The 16,436-nt window shown below is 43.9% G+C and overlaps 1 protein-coding gene across 5 annotated transcripts in view; it reads left to right on the forward strand.

The window, feature by feature from the left end:
* The window catches only part of LOC118006401 (ankycorbin), a 137,894-nt gene that overhangs the window by 11,648 nt on the left and 109,810 nt on the right, over positions 1–16,436 (forward strand). For 3 of the 5 annotated variants that reach the window (XM_034999027.1, XM_034999028.1, XM_034999029.1), the window contains exons 1-3: positions 6,964–7,307; positions 10,200–10,343; positions 11,401–11,481. In XM_034999027.1, the coding sequence (XP_034854918.1) occupies positions 10,266–10,343; positions 11,401–11,481 (159 nt within the window). In that variant the 5' untranslated portion in view covers positions 6,964–7,307; positions 10,200–10,265. Of the gene's footprint in view, positions 1–6,839; positions 7,308–10,199; positions 10,344–11,400; positions 11,482–16,436 lie in introns of those variants that run through there. The other 2 variants (XM_034999026.1, XM_034999031.1) reach the window with 2 other exon arrangements.

Raw genomic sequence — 16,436 nt, forward strand, 5'->3', positions numbered from 1 at the left:
ACTTGGCCCATAGTTGTTATTCAAAGCATATGAGCAAATAAGGCAGTATAGGTTTCTTATTTTTCTCCTTGAATTGCAAGTTCTTGCATAGTCATGATATTTTCACTCTGTAAACCTTCCTAGCATCGTGTACAAGGTATGTGGGTTTGTGGATGCGAGGGGCATGGGGAGAACATGTTTAATCTTTGATACTGTTAATGGAAGCAGTCCCATCTTTCCTGCTAATGCTGTTTGCTTCTTATCCCTAAACACAGAAAGTGGTTGGAAATTGAAAGAGAAAAGGTCCAGGGTATCGCATTCAGTTAATAGGAGTTTGTCTTCACTAGGCAGGTGGTGCTCGGGGCCCCCTGTGGCACAGACATGGAGCAGGCTGGGGCTGCTGATGGAAAAGATTGGAAAGGCTTTTCCATGTGCCCTGTCAGAGGCCCTAGTGTGGCAGCTCCAGGCTGGCACAGCCCCGGGGGGAGGGCGCCTTGGTCAAGCTACTGTGTTCGACTTCGCTTGCAGGTGTCTTGTTTAGAATAAATTAGGGTGAGTGACAGCATGTTCGCATGTCATATCTTCAGTATTCAAGGATTAGCTGCCTGGAGGATTATCCTTGGGCCTTGAGGCCTCCTGGTGCAGCTGAGCCCTAGCCCTGCACCCCTTACCCCAGGGCAGCTTCCCCATTGTCTGCTCCTCTCCCCTTGTTCCCCCCTATCCTGAAGGTTTTCTTCATCCTTAGCCTCAGCTTGGTGAGCGGCTTCCTTGTCTCCCTCCCAGTTCCCCCTCAGTTCTGTGGAGCTGAGTCCCCTGGGGAGCAGAGGAGGTAAGGAAGGTCCACCTGGTTGACAGGGTGGGGTCCCTCTTGGACTTTACTGTTACAGTGGCTTTTTATTTCATGAGGGGTTTAAAATAGTTTAATGCTACGCATTCGCAGGTCATGGTGATTCTTTGTTGGCTGGTTCCTGAAGGAGAGTCAAGGAGCAGTGCATGCTCTCAGAATGGAAATAGCCCAGAAGACCCACACTGGGCTGGCTGCAGAGGTCTTCTGGGGGTGACTGCAATGGTACAGGTGAAGAGTGGAGGGAGTGCGTGGGGTGGGGGTGGGCCAGGGCCTGCTGCCTGAGGCAGAACAGACCAGAAAGCAGCTGAGTACCAAATGAATGATAAAAGTGCCCTTCCTCTACCTGAAGAAAAGTGCTCTTCCTTACAGAGGGGTTCCGGGGGGACATTGTAGGTCATCTGTTGTGTTCAGCCCAATTAGACTCCAAAGAGTGTATTTCGCTTCTGTAGGTCCCTGAAGAGAATTTAGCTCCTGACTTCAGAAATGAGCTGATCAGACAGAAGTGCAGGTCCCCACGGGGCTGTTGAAGTTCTAGGCCTAAAAGGGCATCTGGGATGACAGCCTGAGCAAGATCCAGGAGGTGAGAAGGATTTGTCAGTAGTCTTGGATGGCAAGTGACAGACACCCAGCTTGGGCTAGAAGGAGAGGGTCTTGTTCATGGGACCCCAGATCCTGTGCCAGAAGGGGGTGGCCCCTGTAAGACCTCACGGATCCCTGGAATCAGGGGCCTCCTTGGTTCCTTTTCTCCAGCCAGTTCTGTGCACAGGGTTGAGGTGGCTGCCAGGCTCACGCTTCCCAGTTTCTCCACCAGGGAGGAAGGTCTTTCTCTCTCTCTCTCCCCTCCTTCTCTCCCTCCCCTTTCCCCTTCATCTTCCCTCCTCCTGAAAATCCCAGGGGGAGTCTCTCACTAGTCTTGCTGAAGACACATTCCCATCCCTCAGGGAACAGCTATGGCCAGAATATAGCCTGGTTGGAGGGTCGGTGTTTCTAAAGGAAGTGGGGCGCAGTTATCTGAAGAAGGCTGGGCACTGAGGATTGTAGGTCCACTGCAGCGTGCAAGGTAACACCATTATGTCGAAGGAAATGAAGAGCCCTGCCTTCAAGTGAGCAGGCATCCCTCTCTGTTGGACCGGAGATGAGAAACATGGTAATTTGTACAAAAGGTGTTTTTTTATGAAAGCACGGGAACGGACCCGTGGGCAGAAAAAGCTGACAAACCATGGGTATAGAAATTCATCAGGCCAGACAGAGCCATTGTGATCACTACAATGACATTTTCAACATTCCAGAATGTGGAGAGTCCGAGTCATCCCCATTTTGAAACCAAGTCAAAGAACCAATGAAACAGACGGTAAGCCAATGTTTGACAAGCAAGTCTTTCTAGAGTAAAAACACTAAGTATAACCGTAAGTGGAACCTACCCTCTCAATTCCTCTAAGGACATTTTTCACTATTTAAGTTTATAGATGGCCTGCCTTTTCTCTTTTTGTATTTGACGTCTTAAAAGACCGCTTTGTTGAGGCGTGTGTATATTTCATAAAACTGACCAATTTTGGTCCACAGTTTAATACTTTTTGGAAATGTATAGTTGTACAGTCATTACCACAATCCAGTTTAAAACCACTTTCCTCCCCCCAAAGAGATCCCTCATGTCCATCTGCAGTCTCTGTTACCACTTCCAGACCTAGACAATCACTAATCTCCTTTGTCTCTATAAAGTTGCCTTTTTTAGACACATCCTACAAATGGAATCTTACAACATGTGATCTTTTATGTCTGACCTTCACTTAGCACAACGCTTTTGAGTTTCATCCGTGTTGCAACGTGTACTGATGTTTCGTTCCTTTTTAGTACTGGATAGTATTCCATCATGTTGGAAGGCCACATTTTGTTTACCTAGCTGATGGCTATTTCAGGAGTTCCCACTTTTTTGCAAGTATGAATACTGCTGTTATCAACATTTGTGTACAACTCTTTGGACATAGGATTTCATTTCTCTTGGCGAGATCAAGTGGGAGTGGAATTGCGGGCTTGTGTGGTGAGTTTATATTTAACTTCGTAAGAAACTGCCAAACTGCTTTCCACAGTGACTTTTTGCTTTCCGTGTTTTATATTTTCGCCAGTCCTGTTTGAGGATTGGACCTGTATTTTTAAACTTGATCGATTCTTTTGGGTTTCGAGATGAGTGAAGCCCAAGGAGTGGACTGGGAGGAGGAAGCCAAGGTACACACGGGCATATGTGCCTTACCACTTGGGGTTGATTATTAGCTAAGTGCAGGGCAGCTTTTTCTCTGGAAAGATGAACACAGTGGTATGTTTAGATGGCGCTGTTGACATTAACATCAAAGATTTAGGAACGTAGAAAAGGAAGGCCATGTTAGAGATCTAAAAATAATCTCAGCATGAGGGATAATCCCATGGAGTTTCTTTGTCCTCGAATGATTTTTGTATTCCAGAAGTAGTTTGTCTTGATTAATCTGGTGCTTTTTAAATTGGATGGATTTGGGGCGTATGAGGTAACTTTGGGACTTTTCTTGGGTAGGCTTACTGGAGCATGTCAGTAGGAGATTTGACAAACCAGATAATCATGTTGCCAGAGTCCTGGCCAATTGTGCATCAGTGCTGCTGGCCCTGACTGATCGATGCACCTAGATCGGTTCTGGTTGATGGCAGGTTTTATTTTTAATAAGAGTGATGTATTTGTGTCTCAAGAGAAAGGTCATCCTCTGGATAAAGGCAAGTTGTGACTATATTGAGGGAGATTAATGCTCTCAAGAGAGTTTTACCACATGATTATTATGATACAATATCTGAATGACATTTACAGTTCAAAAAGAATGTGGTCATTTATTTTCATGGGGAAAAAGTGAGATATTAGAGTATTTTAGAAAGGATTCAGTGCCAAAATGAAACTGTTGCTTATGCCTTTTTCCCCCCTAAACTTTTTCTTTTCTTATCTTCTGGGTAATCTTTTAACAAGCCTGAACCTTAGTTCATAAAAGAGATGGCCTATATAAAAGCACCCAGCCCATAATTAATGCCCGGTAGAATTTGCTTGTTTACGCATTCATTTATTTATTGATATGTATCTGGTTTGCTGAATAAATATAAATAAGATGTAATCTTATAAATGAATAAATAAGATGTAATCATAAAGCAGCTTTCTTTAATATCCCACTCTAAATTTTATTCATTAAAGTTAATATTGTCCCTTGCCTTTGGATGAAATCTAGGACTTCAATTAAAAAAAATTCTGCAATTTCAACTGTTAAATACCCCCTTTTTTTAATTGAGGTATAATTGACCTACATCATGATATTAGTTTCAGGTGTGTGGTGTAATATTTGTATACATTGCAAAATGGTCCCCACTCTAAGTCTAGTTTGCATGTGTCACCACCCATGGTTACAAGATGTTTTTTCTTGTAATGAGAACTTTTAAGATCTACTTTCTTAGCGACTTTCAAATACACAGTACGGTGTTATTAACTAGAGCCACCATGCTGTACCTTCCATCCCCACCACTTCTTTTATAACTGGAAGTTTGAGCCCAGTTTGACCTCTTGATCCCCTTCGTCCACATCACCCACCCTTCACCCCTGCTCAGTACTCTTAATTTGGAATTTAGAATGCCCAGTTTATCAAATAAGAAAAAGTTCAAATATGTTTTCAGAGAAGATCCCTCTCTCCTCACTTTGTCCTGGCATCTTGCTGTCAGGCCTTGTGTAAAACCGGGGCTGGAGTGGGCGTGGTGGTGGGGGAGATCCTCCCCAAGCTCCACACACTCTGACCCTTTCTGTTACCAGTTTTGAGCTAAATCCTTTGAAAATCTGCATCTGGTACTGGCTGCTTACTTTGGAATGAAGTATCTTTTAAATCTTTTGTGTTTCCAATTTAGCACTTAGTGCCCATTCATTCATTCATTCACCGTTTGCTTGTTCAGCCATAGTGAACTTTGAGTGTTGGCTATGGAGAGGCTTGCCGAGGTTCGAGTTGAAGGGTTGGACAGATTTAGGATGGACTTTTTCCTTATTGAGCGGCTCTTTGACTGGAAGTGGTAGAATCTCCTGCTAAGGAACACAATAGGCATGTTGATTTGGGAGAATCCTTGGCCTGCCCCTTAGTGCTCTCTTATCAGGCTGGTGAAATCTCTATCCTGAGAACTTGCCCCAGGGGTTCTATCTGATGGTCCTTGTTCTCTGCTGACTGTCACATTCCATTATTCAAAATGGGTGGTTCTTTGGGCTAAGCTCAGCGAGTGGCTGGGGAGGGGCTGCATGAGGAGTATAGCCCAAAGAAGGCAGGTAGGATGGTTTAAAAAGGGGCAACCTGATAAGATTTTACTGACCAAATGAGGTTGTTTTTTCTTTTCTTTTCTTTTCTTTTTTTAACTTAGTATTTTCGTGTGTACGTGGTGAAATCTAATCATATTGCCTTCACTCAGATCCCAGTGCATTTGGGACCAGTGAGGGCTTTGCTGAGGTTAAAGGTGAGGTCTAATGGCTATTCCAACGCCTAACCCATATCTTTGTTCTACACATTCATTCATGAATCATTTATTGATTGTATGCTGACAGTGTATAAGCAAAATGAAAATCCTACCCTGAAAATCCTCCATCCCGAAGTAAGTAAGCAGCCTGAGATGCATATTTTCAAATTTGCTGAAAACTGATAATGGGACTCTTGAACCCTCACTCACGTCCAGGTTGTAAAAAGGTCAGTGTGTGTGGAGATTGGGGGAAGATCTTTCTTTGGAAGGAACCATACAATGATTTCCACCATATCTACTCAACCCCCTGAGAGAAGCTTGTAGGACTGTTTAAAGAGATTGGACCGGTATCTGGCCTTTGCAAATCTAAGATAGACATGCCCCATCTGTGGGAAAGCTTAGACAAGATGCCCTTTCTTCATCAGCTTGCCCAAATCCTGAGTTTCCTTTAAGGCCATGTTATGAAGACTTCCCTGTTTGAAGACTTCTCTGATTTTTTTCCCAGCCCTCAAACACTTCCACTCTTTGAATTCCTGCAGTGTTTGACACCTAATCATTAGATGTCATACCCTTGACAGATGTCAGTTATGAATCCTCCAGTGTCTGCTGAGAGTTCTCCTAACCTAAATGTGTGTCTAAAATTCTGTTTTATCGAGATAAGCACGTATCTGCTGTGGATGAAATCAGGTGAGGGGGAAACGGTACTTATTGGCGTCTGGTTCCCATCTGATGTTCTTTATTCCAGAAGCCATGACATAGTCATAGGCACAGGCAGGGACTTCAAGCAGCTTCTGACCTGGGGAGCAGTTTGGGGGGCATGGGGTGCTGTGTTGTCAGGGGCAACTCATTGGGAAAGTTGACCTGGAGAGAGCTGTTACAGAATGTATTTGTTTTGCCAGATGGAGACAATTGAGTGTTTATATAGCTTTTGGTTAAAATTCCATCTTTGTTGCAGAGAGATTATTGTCTGAGGAAACGAATACTTGAGGGAGAACAGGTAGGTGCCGGCGAGGAGAGCAGCATTTTAATTTTAGTTCCTTACATTTGTTCAAGGTCTTGTTCAGTGTTTTGGATTTTAAGCCTGATTTTTCTCAAAAAGCCAAACCAAGCCAAACCCTGAAGCCTGTCTTGGAGGCTTAGTGTTGCTCTACTGGGGTAGAAGCGTTCCACATTCCATGATGGGAGGAGTCACTAGGCAGAGGACACTGTTTTTTATTCTGCTCCTCTCATTGCTGCGGTGATTGGGAGGGACTGATCGTAAACCACTGCTCTTGCATCCTGTGGTCTGGTGTCCTAGATGCGAATGTGTTCTTGTGATGCAGGAAGATGGACATGTGTGCACAGCTGCCGTTTGCCTTAGTGAGTTAATATTGCTCCTAGTGGCCACGGGGAGCCAGCTAGTTGCTCTCCTAGAATTTCCAGTGTGGAGGGCTCCCTTCCCCCCTCCCCCCACCCCCCACTGCTGCATACCCCAGTGTTGTGAAAGATGGAAGATAATGATCTATCCTACCTACTTGTACAGTGTCTCTAGTGAAAGTGTCAATTATAGGTCTAATATCACTGAGTCTAGAACAGTTTTTCCCCAATCGAGTTGAGCATCCAAATCACCCGAGGAGTTTTTTGTTTTGTTTTGTTTTTTTAAATTACAGATTTCCGAGCCCCACTTCTGATTACGGAATCAGAATACCTGTCTGCTCCAAGAGGACTCTCCTAGGCTGACAGAATTGGCAACATCGCCTCATGAAGTCATCCTTGGGTTCTACGTGGGGGTGGGAGTGGATGGGAGTACGCGTAACTTGAAGATAGAGGAACTTTTTTCTAACCACTTCAGTTGGGTGGGTTGTGGTAGGGAAATAGCTAAAGAAAATCTAGGAGCAACCACATTTTAGTGTTAAGGGCATTGCTTGCTAACCTTTGTTCCTTTGAAGTTTTTTTTCAGTTTGGTCCAGAGATTTCTAACCTGGAATTTTCCTAACTGGAAGGATTAGAGAAGGTAGTGGAGATCATGTATATATGCATATGTGTGTGTGTGTTGAAATATAGCGCTTTGTTGAAATGTAACTCATTCTTTTCGGTTTACCCACTTGAAGTGTACGTTTGAATAATTTTGATATGTTCAAGTTGTGGGGCCATCGTGATGATAGATTTAGATTTCCTCTCCCCAAAGGAAACCCCGTATTTGTTATAAGTTATTTTTAATACGCAGAGAAGTCTAACATTCATAATAAAGCTATACAGGCTAATAACAAGGTTTTTTGATTCAGGCTAGAATTATAGCAGATAGAGGTTAGCTCCTTCTTAGCTTTGATTGAGAGTTACATTATTTATTTATTTATTTATTTATTTATTTTTAAAGATTTTATTTATTTATTTGACAGAGAGAGACACAGCGAAAGAGGGAACACAAGCAGAGGGAGTGGGACAGGGAGAAGCAGGCTCCCACAGAGCAGGGAGCCCGATGTGGGACTCGATCCTAGGACCCTGGGATCATGACCTGAGCCGAAGGCAGGCGCTTAACGACTGAGCCACTCAGGCGCCCCGAGAGTTACATTATTTTTAAAGGGAAAATGGATTAATAAGCTTGTTTTTTGGACATGGCCTTTCAGTGAGATGGCAACAAGGACCTGCATCTCTGCACTGTTGTGTCCTCACTGTTTGACTTGATGTCACATGATGACTGGTGACCAGCAATGGAAGCCGTGTTTCAGTGACTTATGTCTTTTTTTTTTTTTTAAGATTTTATTTATTTTAGAGAGAGAGAGCACACGAGCAGGGGGAGGGGCAGAGGGAGAGAATCTTCAAGCAGACTCCCTGCTGAGCATGGAGCCCAATATGGGGCTTGATCTCACGACCCTGAGATCATGAGCTGACCTGAAATCAAGAGTTGGATGTGTAACTGAGCCACCTAGGCGCCCCCAGTGACGACTTCTGGATCCAGCAGGCAAATATTAGTAAATTAATATTCCTGCTCAGTGGGTAGATGTGCTTTACTCTTGAAATGGGAGTCCTTACAACTTTTCCCATATATGTGTAACCCTTCCCCCTCTTTCTGTATGATCCAGTTTAGGCTGGTGCACAGCTAATTCACCTTCACTGCAGCTCTTTTGAACTAAGTCGTCTTAAGTGGCTTGTCCAAGGACTGCTGTCCGTGTAGCCTAGATTTACTGATAGATGTCACTTGTCCTCAAGATAGGCTGTAGCCCAGTCTGGGCTTTGGAAGTTTAGATTTGGGAATTGGAGCTGTGAGATTCCAGCAGACCCAAAGAAGGCAAGTCCCTGATTTACCTGTGGGTCATCTTGGGGAAGAGAAGATGCTGGAGCCCACAGAGCCCAGCATCATGTCAGGGGCAGCTTGCTCCCCATTCGGCATGACTTCCAGGTGTTAGATCCTTCTGTGAATATCAGGAAAACAGTGACCTACTACTAATTTTAATTACCTCCCAGCTGTAGTTCTTGTTTCTAAAACTACTACTCTGTAGGTTTCCAGAACCTCTTTACCCTTGACCCCTGTCTCTGTCATCTGGGAGTTGTACCCATGGACCACCCAGCTATCACACCCAGACCCGTGACTCCAGGAAGACCTTCATTTCACAGCTAATATCTGCCCCTGGGAATTTTTGGAATTAAGTGCTTTATCTACTTAATCTTCAAATAAGAGGTTGCATGTTCTCACTGCCATAATTAAAAAAAAAAAAAAAAAAGACAAAACCAAAGACAAGCACACAAGAAGCACAACACCCACAAAAACCCCCATGATCGCGAATAAACTTCTTACCCACTATTGCCTAAGCCGTTGTGTTCTACAACGGAAGGGATGCTGTGGGTGGTTCCCTCTTCGTGGGCTACACGGTTGGTGGACTATGAAAGCCTTGGCTTCTCTTTTCTCCCTTTCCTGTTACATGGATTGGGCTGCTTTCCTTGGTTGTTGGCACTTCACCTGAAGGTGGAAGGAATTGAATTCAAAGGCTGGCTGTCATTTTCATGGAGAACCGGGAACCAGTGGCAGTTTGGGATTATGATTATCATTATTTCTACTTGGATTCATCAAAAGGTGGTTTGCTTTGACATGAAAAAGGGCTCTTTTTTTTTTTTTTAAGATTTTTATTTATTTATTTGAGACAGAGAGAACGAGAGAGAGAGAGAGAGAGCACATGAGAGGGGGGAGGGTCAGAGGCAGAAGCAGGCTCCCCACCGAGCAGGAAGCCCGATGCTGGACTCGATCCTGGGACTCCAGGATCATGACCTGAGCCGAAGGCGGTCGCTTAACCAACTGAGCCACCCAGGCGCCCGAAAAAGGGCTCTTGAATAGTCCAGCACGACTTTGACAGTTGGATTCCCCGCCTCATCTACCTCACTTCAAGATTCTCAAGCCTCAGTGTGCGAAAGATCCAGCCACGGAGACGCTCCTGTTTCCTGTGGAAACAACGGATATGGGCTAGGATTTTGCATTTAGCAAGCTGTCCCCAGGTCCTTCTGATTCAGATTAATAACTAGCAGCCAATGGTGAGAAGCTGTCCAGGAGTTTGCACTTCACTGTTCAGGTACCAGCCCAGCCTGTGGTTAAGTACTTGGCAATTAACAAGGTCTAATTATAGCATGTGTGGTTTCCAAGGTAACACGGTCACTCCTGCCCAGACTGGGAAGATTGAAAAGGACCCCAGTGAGGCTGCAGTAATGGTGTGGCCTCTAGATTAATGTCATCGAAGTGCTGGGTTTTTGCGCCATTTATCCCAAGCCCTGTTTAATGACAACAGCAAAAATGAAAGTAAACGTTAGAATAGAAGCCAGAAAGTCGCTGGATGACTTCTGGAGCCAGGGATGAGGACATGAGGAGGGATGAGGATAGCCATTTAGTTGCTTATATTTTTCCCCCTTTATCGTTTAGTCCAGAATAAGGTGGTGGAGGAACGGGGGATGACCTTGAAAGGCTTTTGAAAACTACTGGCCAGCTATGGTAAACATTGGAGTGCTATTCCTTAGTGTTCAAATGGATCGTACTGTTAAAGTTCATCTGTTCTCACTTTGTCAGGTGAGGATCGAAGTGACATTTATTGAGTGCTTACTGTGTGCTGGGAACTTGGACCTAGATTTTCTTGCCCTTTTGACCCAAATGCAAAGGTTCCACACTCTGTGATTTTCCAGTTTTTAAGGGTGGAAAAGTTAGAGTGTGTATCATATTTTAGCACAGGATTCTGCTTTTTGGTTTTAGTTTTGAACCTGTAGGGCAATGGGAAAAGCAGTCAACTGAGGGCAGGTTTTCTAACCTCTTTGAGTGAGGTTCCACTGCACCTCTGGAACATGAGGGACTTAGCCTGGATCAACAGTTTTAAACTTTGAAGGGTGACAACCCCTTGCAGAATGGTGAGAACTAGGAACTATCTTCCCTGAAAAAAAGTACATATGTATTTTTTTTTTAAATTACACTCACTCTCCAGGGGACCAGAGACCTCCTCAGGGAGGTGATTTCTTAAGACTTTGCCAGCTTCAGCTCGGAATTGCTGGGTCCCATGAGGACCTTGGAGGTGGGGGAAGGGACCTTTTTTCATTGTTTAGAATGGCTTCCTGCAGATGAGGTATTTGAAGAGGGAGGTTTTTGTTGTTCCTGGCATTTTTTACTAACTGCCCTGTGCGTGCATTTAGGAGGGAAAAAAAAAGAAACCATGCTGAGAAAAATAAATAGGGAATGAATGGCATCTGGAATATGAACTGTTTTCCTTATCATTCTTTACTATTGTGGCCCTTCAAAAGGAGGTGGATGGTATAATTATAACATGAATAGCATGTATAGGAATCCATGCCCCATACAGATACTCTCTTTTGCACCATGAAACTTGTTCTACTTTTAACATTTGGGAAGTTGGGATAAAATGTAAAGTTTTGGTTAACATGAGAGTGTCAGAAGGGACTATATCATGAGTGGAAATAACATGTTCTTTACCACTTCTTAGCTTCTAATTCCGAACACCTTCCTAACTCAACCCCAATGGCCCATGGCCAAAGAGTTGTAATCTCATCAGGAGGAAATATCTGTAGCGTTTATTTGGAAACCTAAATATTTAATTTTTTGTTTTCCATTCTCTGCTTAGGTGTTGAAAAATCTCTGGAGCTTTGGAAAGCTGAATGGACTAAACATGAAGAGCTTGAAAGCCAAGTTCAGGAAGAGTGACGTAAGTACGCCGTGACTCACCGTCTGTCCGCTCCCCTCTCCCTCTCCTGGGGCAGTAGGACAGCTCTCCCCTCCCACCGTGATAAGGCACTGGGTTAATCAACTACAGGAACCAGAAGCACTCTGAGCCTCAGCTCTGGGTGGCTTTTGTGAATGGCGTGCTCTAGGTTCTTTGCTGTTCGTGTGAATAGCTTTTGAAAATGACTTCTTTAGTCCTGGGTCTGTGCCTTGTAGAGAAAGAAAGCGTCAAATCAAACATCTTAAAGAAAAGAATCGGTAAAAACCTAAGCATTTCTTAAGTCCCCTGAATCTGATTCAGAAGGTCATTTTTGGAGGAAGCTAGTCTCATGAGAGTAGTTAAGGAATTACGTATTAGCTTGGGTCATCTTTGGCTTTAGGAAACTTTTTGTTTTTTAACTCTCTGTTAAGGCTTTTGTGGTAAAACAGTATCTCTTGCTGCCTGCACCTTGACTCCCCCTGAATTCCTGGGGTTCTTACTCATTTGTTATCCATCATACAAGATTTTGGATTGGAGGAACCAGTTATGATGTCGGAATTATGAAACAAAGTCTGCCAGAGGAGAAACTGGAGAAAAATAGCATAGCAGGATTATCCACGTGGTATCTAAAAACAGGGTCACCTCCTAAACCCTGCTGGGACTCTAGTTGTGGACTAGCTGCACTCCAGATGTTTTGGGCAGAATTGCTGAATGGGAGAAATTCATGGCAGGGTATCCGATGGAAGCCCAGATATGCCAGCCCTCATCCAGAGCTTGCTTGGCTCTCCTTTAACATGAGGTAATTAAAGGTGAACCTGGATTTTATTGTTTTGCCATGAATTAAATGACAGGTTGACACACCCCGTTTTTAAAATAAGTGGAGGCTGCGTCTTTGCCGTATGGCGCACACCTCCTTTTGGCTGAAGCTTCTCTTTTGAGGCTGCATCATGACATGTGACGTACTGCCCTGATAAGGCCCAGACTAGTCGAGATGCTTGTGGGGTGGTTGCAACTTTTTGTCTCGCTTAGAGGTTAGAGCTAGAAAGGGATATTAGGAAAAAGCTGGGTTTTCACCTTCTCATTCTTGAGGTAAGTTAAGTGGAACTCAGAAAATGTGAAGTGACTTGGCCAGCCGCGTCCAGTTTGCCTTTGGCCACTGCGAGCCCTGGTCATCTGACTTCCTTAGCCCCTTGTCCCAGCTGCTCCCCTGAGAAACCCCCTTCAGCCTCCCCATCTGCTGGCCCTATGAGACCCGAGCCGGCAGATCGCCTGTGCCTTTCAGTGAAGAACGAAAAGTCAAGGGGATGGAGAGCGGATATGGGTTTGTACGCCACGTGACCAGGTTAACAAATGTCTTTTCCATTCAAAGGGAATTTGGGTAGCTTCCATTTATTCAAGCTGAGATTATTTTAGCAAAATTTAATCAGTCTAGAGTTCCGGGATATATGAACAGGGGCAGGGGGGAAATGACAGACACATAAACTTTTGGTTTAAAAAATTAAAAACTGGCAGCAGGAGGGAGGGTGTGGCTGGAATCTAGGTTTTTAAATAAAAATGGAACTATTTCCATGATTTAAAAAAACCCAATAACACTATTAAAAGCTGCTGGGATTTGGCAGCAGGAAGACTGTGCTTTCGGAAGTTGGTGCTAAGAGTAGAAATGTTAGAGGAGCAGCTTGGGTGCCTGGAGCAAAGGATATTGTTATCACAGGGCCAGACAGTATCAAATGTCTTTTGATATTTGATCAAAATATCAAATTTTGGGTCTGTTTCAGTTTGTTCGTCACCCATGTGATAATAACTAACCATGAGGAAGGATTTACTCTACATCAGGTACTATGTAAAACTCATCATGTGAAATTCATTGAATGTTACCAGAAAACTTACGTGGTAGGTATTACCATTAGACCCATTTTACAGATGGAGAAACGGAGACCTAGGGAGGTATGGTAACTTGTCTGGGTTCTCAGAGCTCTACTTTGTATCATCCATTTTTCTGCCGTGACAGCCCAATTCCAGAGCACAGGTCTCCTAAAAGAAAATTTGGTTGGAGATTGGACTCTGGAAACCGTTGAATCCAGGCAGGAGCTTGGAAGAGTGACTTTGGATCTAGGTTGGTGACCTTGGACAAGTCTCTGACCTTCCTGACCCTCAGTTTCCTCACCTGAGAAGTGAAGAAAATCATATGAACCTTACGAAGTTGTCATGGAGGTTAAATGTGCTGATGTATGTAAAACACAGCTTACTGGGCGCCTGGGTGGCTCAGTCGTTAAGCGTCTGCCTTTGGCTCGGGTCATTATCCCAGGGTTCTGGGATCGAGTCCCAGATCATCGGGCTCCCTGCTAGGCAGGAAGCCTGCTTCTCCCTTTCCCATTCCCCCTGCTTGTGTTCCCTCTCTCACTCGCTCTCTCTGTCAAATAAATAAAATCTTACAAAAATAAAACACACAGCTTAGGGCCTGGCATTCAGGAGATGCTTGGTAAATATTGATTCCTTTCTCTTAATCTGAAACCCCTGATAAAAAATAGGGTTTGAAAAGTGTCTATGGTCTGGAAGGCAAAATAATCTGGTAACGGTTGCTGCCTCTGAGGGAAGCTGGGGTGGGTGGAGGAGGTAGGCTTGCTTTTCAATGTGTGTCTTTTGGTTTGAATTTTTTGGTAATGTAAGTTTAGATACATATCACTTATTATGTGAAAAACAACTTTTAAAAGGTTTATATTTAGTTAAATGAGCTGAACTGGCATCTTCTTTACCTGCAGTGAGTGGTCTCTCTCAAATAATGATCCTAAACCATCAGCCATCAAATTTTCCTGCTTGTCTTTGTGTGAGGCTGAAGGGAGCAGAGGGAAGAAAGGATTCTTTGTATTTCTGGGAGGTAGGAAAGAAGGGAGACAGCAGATCATGTTCATGCTTTCATAAAGAGAAGGCAGGTGACCCACTGGTATGATCGCATTTCAGCCGGCCTGTTCCTGGGAGGTCTGCAGCCAGATCAGTTTGAGGCCATTGAGAGCAAAACCCAGGAGTGAGAAAGGACAAGAGTGACCCAAAGGAGGCCCACGGGGACAGCCTTCAGGTCACTATGGTACTCCAGGATCATCATGCGGATAGAGATTTAATCCAAGTGTCCTTCCTGGACCACTTGACTCAGATGGCTACCAAGTCAAGAGCAGGTTTATGTGAGTATAACAGGGGGATGCAGCCCAATTCTCTGGGCTGTGGTTAGATACTGTCATTGTCCAGTTGCTTTAATCCCCATGCATACTTGGGAGCCTGTAATAACCCACAGAGGCCAGAGAGAATTACGGAGCTAAACACCTGCTCTTCAGTGAATGATGTTTTTCATTTGACATGTATAACTTTATTTTGGGCATCCTTAAAGTTGGGTTAGATACTAGAGAGCATAGAGAAGAAATGTGAGGTATGATTCTTGTCTTGAAAAAGCTCACAAACCAAGATGGGAGGAGAAAAATTACATGCAGGAAATAACCAAGGCAAAATACAAACCATATATAATACAGAGAGTAAAGGGGGCCTTCCATAATGGTGATACAACCAGTTGTTAAATTGTAGGGTCTGGATGATTAAAGCTATCAGTTTTCAGAGGGGTTGAGTCAACGGAAATGGGGGAAATTGGGGGAGCTTTACAGAGGTGGAGCTTCTTCCTGGGCCTGGAGGATTTGGAACACTGGTTGGGAGTGCAAGGGAGGGTAATGCTGGGGAGCCAGCCACAGAGAACAGTGGGGAAGCTCCATTTCAAAAACTTGCCCTTGACATGCAAAGCAGTCATACTTCAAGAGCCCAGGAGAGAGCCCATGGCATGGCTGAGTCTTTTAATAAAAACACTATAAATTTTCACTCTCGTTTTTAAAAATGGATATGCTTGACTTTTATGCTTATAAAATGAGCACAGTTTTAAATCCTCATTATTTATATCTTTTATGACTAGAGTTTGAAAGTGGCTTCTTTACCTCTTTAAATTTTGCAGTAACCAATACGTGGTTCCACATGGAAAAACAAGCTGTCATCATGAGAAATGAGGCCAAGAAGGTTGGGATTTCCCTTTGTTAATAAAATGCTCAGGCTTCTGGAATTTCTTTGTAAATGCCAATTTTTAGTGCCTTGAGTGAAATGGGTGGAGGCTGAGGGATGGGAAACGGGGTTGAAAGATCTTTGTAACAAATCTTGAGAAATGCCTCTCCAACATGATTGAGGCCTTCAAAGTTTACATTGTGGGTGTGTGTTTAATTTTATGAAAGATTTGTTCCCAATTATGTTTTTCACTGTAATAGGGAAGCAGCGGACATTCCATTTAAAAAAAAAAAAAAATCAAGACAGCCAGTTCAAAATGGCTGGCTCCATGAGATATTAAATTGGTAATATTTTTTTTTAGGTAGCAGCTACTAAGGACTGCAGCTTTCAGCCAAAGAAATGCACACACACCGTGAATCTTGAGGAACCAGACACATCCTGCTCAGACAGGAGTTTGAATTTGTTGCCCATTGACAGAACTGTTCCTATGAAGGTCGATAATCCACATCTCTGCCAAGGTTCCCCCCCGCCCCCGCCAAGGAGTTTTTGGTCATTTATAAGGTGTTACGGATGCCTGAGTCTCCTTCCCCCACCACACACACACAAAATGGGAATATTTAAAATCCAAGTTTCTCTGTTGACAGAAGAACTTGGCCAAATCTGTTGTAAAGCTAAGCCTCTTTTTTTAGTAGACATAATGTCAAAATACATCAGAGATGACCTTTTTGGGTGGAGGTATGAGACTCTGGTAAACTTCTGGAAGAGAAATTCGGTCAAGTTTGTGTCCTACTACATATTTTCCAGGTCTTATCAGTCCTGAGTGGGGAATCCACCTGCTGCCCCATTTCACCTTGTGCCTAGGGTTGCCATAAACACACACCCAGTGGCTTGAACAACTGAAACTTATCGCCTCCCAGTTCTGGAGGCTA

The sequence above is a fragment of the Mirounga leonina genome, unplaced genomic scaffold (assembly GCF_011800145.1).
Source record: "Mirounga leonina isolate KUSES-001 unplaced genomic scaffold, KU_Mleo_1.0 Mir_96, whole genome shotgun sequence".
In the NCBI taxonomy this organism is placed as follows: Eukaryota; Metazoa; Chordata; class Mammalia; order Carnivora; family Phocidae; genus Mirounga; species Mirounga leonina.